This window comes from Brassica napus, chromosome A9 (assembly GCF_020379485.1).
Source record: "Brassica napus cultivar Da-Ae chromosome A9, Da-Ae, whole genome shotgun sequence".
NCBI classification, from domain to species: domain Eukaryota; kingdom Viridiplantae; phylum Streptophyta; class Magnoliopsida; order Brassicales; family Brassicaceae; genus Brassica; species Brassica napus.
The window spans coordinates 163662-171175 of record NC_063442.1 but is presented as its reverse complement, the minus strand read 5'-3'; the positions used below and the strand labels follow the sequence as shown (position 1 = coordinate 171175).

General features: G+C 32.5%; 1 protein-coding gene across 1 annotated transcript; it reads left to right on the top strand.

The window, feature by feature from the left end:
• Positions 1-2678: 2678 nt before the first annotated feature.
• On the top strand, positions 2679-5412 carry LOC125577626 (replication protein A 70 kDa DNA-binding subunit A-like). Its single transcript, XM_048739110.1, has 10 exons — positions 2679-3213; positions 3298-3571; positions 3645-3735; positions 3807-3931; positions 4000-4081; positions 4167-4284; positions 4360-4517; positions 4613-4727; positions 4809-4994; positions 5064-5412. Exons 1-10 carry the CDS (start codon positions 3067-3069, stop codon positions 5214-5216), a joined length of 1449 nt encoding a protein of 482 aa, XP_048595067.1. The 5' UTR covers positions 2679-3066; the 3' UTR covers positions 5217-5412.
• Positions 5413-7514: the final 2102 nt, after the last annotated feature.

Genomic DNA, 7514 nt, shown 5'->3' with positions numbered 1-7514 from the left:
TATACGAATTATATATACAATAATAAGTAAATGCACAATTATTAAAAAATGAAAAGAGTATATTAAATATTAAACATCTATCTTAAAATGTAAAATATAGATATTAAGTAAATAGAAAGTATTAGAAAAGGAAATACACAATTTAAAAAAATGGAAAAAATACATTAGTATTTAAACATCTATCTTAAAATGTAAATCAATCTTAAAATATAAAATTATTAGTAAATAGAAAGTATAAAAAATATAAATACACAATATAAAGAAAAATAAATAATAAGTAAATATATAATATAAGTGAATACCAAATTTAAAAAATGGGAAATTACATTAAGATTTAAAAATATATATTAAAATTTAAAATATAGATATTACGTAAATAGAAAGTATAACAAATGGAAATATACAATTTAAAAAATGGAAAACATACATTAAGATTTAAACATCTATCTAAAAATGTAAAATATAGATATTAAGTAAATTAAAAGTACAAGAAATGGAAATACATATACATGAAAATAAATAATAAGTAAATAATGTAAATATATAATATATGAATTATATATGTAATAATAAGTAAATACACTATTTTTTTAAAAATGGAAAAAGTTCATCAAGCATTAAACATCTATCTTAAAATGTAAAATATATAATATAAGTAAATACACAATTTAAAAAATGGAAAAAGTGCATTAATATTTAAATATCTATTTAAAAATATAAATTTAGATATTACGTAAATAAAAATATAAGAAATGGAAATAAACATTTAAAAAAATGGAAAAAGTACATTAAGATTTAAGCATCTATCTTAAAATGTACTTCTATCTTTAAATGGTAGTAAATTATATAAAAATGGAAATACCACATTAAACAAAAAAAAAATGTATAATTTTACATCAAGAAAGTCCCTATAAAACTCATTATTCCATCCACATCAACCTCACACTATTAAGTAAAATTTCAAAGCACTCGAGCAAAAAAATGGTTTCACTATCAACTCTTGCCGTCCCAAAAACCTTTAACGACATTGAATGAGATTTTTTTATAACAACAAACTTTTTGTTAGGTGGATTCATTGTTGGGAAACCCGCAACTTCCAAAAGCCAAACTTATTCATGGGAATTGAATTGCTTTTCATAAACTCAAAGGTATTCTTACAAAAAAATGGTTTCACTATCAACTCTTGCCGTCCCAAAAACCTTTAACGACATTGAATGAGATTTTTTTATAACAACAAACTTTTTGTTAGGTGGATTCATTGTTGGGAAACCCGCAACTTCCAAAAGCCAAACTTATTCATGGGAATTGAATTGCTTTTCATAAACTCAAAGGTATTCTTACAAATTTAAATTAATCTAATCTATAATTTTATTGTTAATATTCATACTAACTCTTTCATGATCAAACCATTTCAGTTGATAACCATTCAAGCGTTTATCCCGAAACACTTCCTTCCTCGCCGAATCAGGTATTGGTTCATATTGGTTTAGTATTGTTTTTGGTTTACTAACCGGTTTAGGATGGTCTTATTGTAAATATAATTTAAGTTGGTTTAGCATATATTATGTTTAAAATAACTTAAATTAAATAATAATAATATTATGCTTAAAATATAATTTTAGAGAGTTTTCAAATATAGTTTACAGAACATTATAGGTGATGAATTTAATTTATTAAATTCGTTTATTACTTAAAACTAAGTTTTTTAAAAAACATACTGAGTTATAAATATCAATGATGGATTGGTGAGTATAACATGAAGACAAAAATATAAATATCTGATTTTCAAGATAAGAAATTTAGCTTTTATTCAGATACTCAATATATAATATCTTAAATTATGTTTAAAAAAATATACATAATTTATATATATAGATTAATCTTCCAAACTTAAACTATTATATTATATATGAATAATGTTTTTAAATAAAAATAATTTCTGATTTAAAATAAAAATAAAAACAACAAATGTTTATTTACAAATAATGGATGTAATTTACATTATACTATCATTTAACAAGTATTAGATACGTTTTGATATATCATTATTTTCTATTCCCAGAAAACAATAAATTGTTAAACATCAATATCATCTCGGTTAAGTATACGAACAACAAAAATTCAAACATCACAAAAAATATTTACATAACCATTATAATACAATAATTTAATCAAAAATACAATTAAAAAAATATTAAAAAGAATAGTTATATACTTAATATTTGAAAATAAAAGATATTTTTGCTAAAATTGTATTTACCTGGCCAAGGAGATCGACCATCTTTTTACGGATCGATCGAATGTTGAGCATGTGGTCGATCCAAAAATACTCTGCAGTTTAATAAAATCTCTAAAACATTTATTCCAACACTCAAAAGATAGTTTTGCTAAATATGATAACTAAATAGCCAATAAAATTACAAAAAAATATTTAAATAGTAAAAAATATGTTAATTTAACGTGTTAAAATTTAAAAATAAATTTTAATTATGACATGCATTTTAACATTTATATAAATATAAATCATAGCCTAAATATAAATAATTTAACAAATTAAATTAGAAAAAATAAAAATCCCGGGCGTAGCCCGGGTTAATCCCTAGTCTATACTAATAAAGTAGAACAGAAACACTCCAGAGGCTGCCACGTCAGCAGACCCCGTTCGTTTTGCTGACACGTGTCGAAGGGAGAGGGGATTTCGTTTTTTTCTTACGCGAGAGTTTGGTTACGGGAGGAGATTTGGTTTTGTTTGGGCTTTTGTTTTTACTTTGGGCCCAAGTGATGTTGCTAGGGTTGACGTATGCTCACGGCGTTGCCATTTCCGCCTTCCTCTTTCCATCGTTTTTGCTTTCTCACCTCTCTGTAACGTAGTCTTCATTGAAATCGATCTTTAATTCGATCATCAATTTTCACCCCACCTCTCTTCCCACTCCATCTCATTTGCTCTTATGGACGACCCGGTTTTGTAACAGATCGGAGGTGGCGCTATAAATACGTGTGTCTTGGAGCGATGAGGATCTACAGCTCTGAGATTTATAGCTTAAGCAATCCGACGCGCCTTCCGATATGTCTTCATATGTTCTTCTCGCTAACTTGAGAGCAGGCCGTTGCTCAAACACCGCTGAAGTTCGTCTTCTGAGGTTCTGGGAAGCTCGCAACGTCAGGAAAGATGGAGAGCTTATGAGCCTTGACATGCTTCTCCTTGATGAACAGGTAAATCCGATTGTGTTCTGTTTCTTATTTATGTCAGTTAGATCTTGATGTTTAATTGTTTGGTTTATTCTTGACTCGTCGCAGTCTACGCTGATACACGGGAGCATCAACTCAAGCCGCGTTGACACTTTCCGGAGGCGGCTCAGTGAAGGCTCCGTCTACTCTCTCAGTGGTTTCGACGTGGCACGGGCTAACCCAAAATACCGACTCTCTGACTCTCCGGTGTCCATACGCTTCAATGATGGAACTTTTTTTGAGCCAAAAACTGACTCGGACAAGGACATTCCGACTGAGTTATTCAGGTTTCGCAGCCATGAACAGTTTCTGGCATTGGCAAATACTAACAGAGAACTCCCAGGTTTATCTCTTCTGTACTAATACACTTATCCTTCTCACCTCTACTGACGTTTATTAAAAAAAAAAATTTCAAGATATCGTTGGTGGAGTAAGTTCCGTGAGGAGCACGATCACCGACGGTCTACGCGGTCCTCAGCGTGTAATGGTGACTCTACGTTTGGAAGGGTAAGCTGTATATTTGTTTATCCAGTAATTGACATAGTCTTTGTTGCTAACACGACATCAAATTGCATCAGGGATGTCAATGTTTGTGTCAGTATGTTTGATGATCGTGCTGTAACTTTCCAAACTAAGTTTGACGAGCACGTCTCTAAGCCAAGGGTTATACTGTTTACAAGTATCAATCCCAAAGTTGTTGGAGGTAAGATACATGTTTTCACCTAAGAGCCCTTCATTAGCACGGTTCACTTACGCATTTTCCACTTTCAGGGAAGCTTTTTCTCAACGCTACGTCTGGTACGCACTTTTATTTCGACCGTGAAACATCAGCTGGAAAAGAGCATTATGAAAAGTAAGTGTTTTATGCTGAGATTGATATAGTTCACCTCATTGGTTTGTTTTCAACTGATTTATCTTGGGTGTTGTTTGCACACTAGGCTGGTTGGTGATGGAGCCAATTCGAGCTCTTCTAAATCAAAAGTGGTCTCAGCTCAGAAAATCGAGCCCTTGACCGTTGCTGAACTGAACCAATATGTCCTTGCCGCTGACCCACAGGTTAAATTATTCCAAACAGAATCTTTTATTTCGTGTGTTTCCTTCTAATTCTACGAGCATTCTTTTTGGTCTCAGGATATTGAGTTCCTATGCAAGGCCGAGGTGACCAGTCTTCAGTCGGATAAGGGATGGTGCTATATCGGATGCTCCAAAAGCGCAAAGAAGCTTCAGCGGGATGAAACATCTTTCACTTGTCTCTCGTGTGATAGGGAGAACGCTACGGGTGTGTTAAGGTTGAGATTCTTCACTGATCTTATTCAATTGTTTCAGATAAGTTGTCTCATAGCATGTGCGTTAGTTTATCACATTATCTCAACTCTGTTTACAGGTATCGGGTGGAGTTCTCGGTGGCGGACCATACGGATGAGGCTGTATTTGTAGCATTTGATACAGAGATTGCTAAGCTAACCAACATCCAAGCATCTGAGGCTGCACATATTTTTGTAAGCACTCAGCATATGTAACAGTAGCTCATGCTTCTGTGTCTTTGATCCATTTCCATAATCCTAAGCTTCTATTTGCAGGGTGCGGGTGTGAATGCTAGGGTCGACAGCGACTTCCCTCCGTTCTTGAATGAAGTAGTTGGAAAAACTTTCACTTTCCAGCTCAAGTTGGGTCAGTTCAACTTCACCTCCAAGCACCAGAGTTTCACTGTCTCCCGTATAATAAGTGAACACGAGAGAGCGCCATTGCCAGCGTTTGTTAACGATGTTAGTATTTTTAAAGTTATAGTTTACAAAATTTACAGCACTATATTGACACCGTTACAATGGTTTCAGGGGGGTGATCATGGACCAGCTGACAATGGAGATGGTGTGGCACCAAAGATTGATGAGAGTACCGTTGTCAGCAACAATGCATCGGCATCAAATGTCCCATATCACGGTTCTCAGGCTGCAAAAAACAGAAGCTTGTCAATGATGGGAACGTGAAGAAGAAGGCACACAAGGAGTAGATCAACCTGGATTGCATCATTTCCCACCGCTTACCTATCAAAAAATGCTTTATCTTTTGTTCATCTTTTTTATTTAAACTCTTTAGTTTCTTTTTTCCTAATATTATAGATTTGAATTCTATGTCTGGTGGATGTTTTAACGAATGCAATCTGATCTTTTTCTTTCGATATTATACAGTCTTCCGTTTTGGTGCTTTGATATTAACCTAAGATGCTCAAAATATTTGTTATCCTTTATGCTACACATTGTACTTTCAGTTTGCAAAAATAAAATAAAAACATAACAATTTTTAAATTTAAAGATCATGTAAATCATTTGAAGGCGAAGTTTAATATTTGTGGCCATGTTGAATCAACCATAAAATATTAAAATCATGTAAATTGGGCTTTCCGTGTAAATTATAAACCAAATACACTCTAAATTCTAAACCAACTAATTATGTGTTAAAGTTTTCACCATGTATCTGTGCTGATAAAAAAAACAATGAATAGGAACCTAATTATTATATGCGCTGCACACTAACTTATATTGTTCTAATATGGAGCAGATATTGCTTGGCACTGAAGTTATTTAAGATCGAACGTACATTCATTGGCACTAACTTTAAAATAAAGTATGAGCTATTTTGTGATTTACCTTAAAAGAAAAAAAAAATTAGATTAGCCTCTTTACCATGCAGAGTAAAAAAGTTTATAGAAAACAGTAACGGTTAACGATAGGTCTTTCAGCTACACACCATCATTATTTTACATTTAACGTTAGAGTCAATTAAATACACATTACTCAGCTGTTACGTACTTTTACTGGATCAATATCTAATATACCTAACACAATTACATATCCCAAGACTATTCTAAAATTACAAACTCTTAAGCATGGTTAAGGCAACCGCTAAAGCTAGATGCAAGAACAGCAAAGGAGGTGTCTCAGATAATCAGTCTCAGTCTGAAGCATCGAGTTCAACAGCATCAACCGTCAAGAAGAGTGGTTACATAAGAAAAGCAAGTCTGTTATTCACAAACTTCTGTTCTTCTGTTTGCTGGCATTTCCTCTTATTTTTATTTTGTTTTTTTCTGTTTGTGGAAGATTACTCTGTTTTGTCTATAAAGATTTAGATTTCCATGCTAAAAAAGTTAATGGATACTTAAAAAAGTTATAACATTTCTTATCGTGAAAAAGTAAAAAACTTTATTATTGGATTGTTGTTGCTTGCTTTCACTGAAGAACGCAGGAACGTGGAAAAACAAAATCAGTACGCAACAATCTTGATGACTATTTGAAACCAAGTTTTCAGGGTTATTAAAATGACTTACGACTTATCTACATTTAGGCCTCGGCCTATCTAATATTCATTCAAACATTACCTAACTTTCAAAAATGAAGTAAATTCAGCACAAACAACTAACTCCAAAACATGGCTACATAAAAAACATAAGAATTACAGCAAAAATGCAACCGCCCCGGGCGGGCATGCCACTAGTAAAAAATAAAGTAGGATTGGAGATGTCTTCAGTGGTTACCAACACATCAACCTAAATTTGCATTGGCTGAAGCACTACAACCAATAGCAAAACAGTGGAATGAAGATAATCTGCTACCTACTATTAACAGAAGACGATTGTAATGCAGCTAGACGCATATACATGCCTACAAAGTGAGGGAAAATTTTTAACCACATCCTTTTCAATTGCTCGTATGTACTTGACACTTGGAATCTATCAACTATATCAACAATGTGTCTACAACTAATATCTAAAGTCTAGAGAACAACATAACATCCATGTTATCACTACTTATATTGCCTACAACCAGGTCCGGTTATGGGAGGAAGCTAGGGGGGAAACATGAGCTTTCCGGCTCTCAATAGTCAATATCATCAAATATTTTCAATTCTCAATTTACAAAGTTTATTTCAGTTTAAAGGTAAAGTAGGTTAGTTTAATGCTGCTATTTTAGGTCCTTTTTTTCTTTTTAACAACTCATGACCGGTACTGCATATATCAAAATCAGATCAACAATCTCTGGCCTTTTGGTTAATGTGGCGTCTGTGGAACGTTTTTTTGGAATCCCTGGAAACAGAGCTAGGAAAGCAAATGAAGATGATTTGGAATGGAACATTTTTACTCGTGAACAATTAATGTATAATGTCTTTCTTTTTTTTTGAGAAAGGGTTTACTATTAAAACAATGTATAATGTCTTTGTATTGTATCCATCATTTATTCTAACAATATCTTCCAACTTTTGGATTCAGTAAATCATATGTCAAAAAAATG

Bases quoted from the DNA above. Each gene is read 5' to 3' on its own strand.
- LOC125577626 (XM_048739110.1), top strand. From the start codon at position 3,067: ATGTCTTCATATGTTCTTCTCGCTAACTTGAGAGCAGGCCGTTGCTCA. The intron at 3,932-3,999 runs GTAAGATACATG...TTCCACTTTCAG, and splicing joins CAATCCCAAAGTTGTTGGAG to GGAAGCTTTTTCTCAACGCT. The intron at 4,082-4,166 runs GTAAGTGTTTTA...TTTGCACACTAG, and splicing joins GGAAAAGAGCATTATGAAAA to GCTGGTTGGTGATGGAGCCA.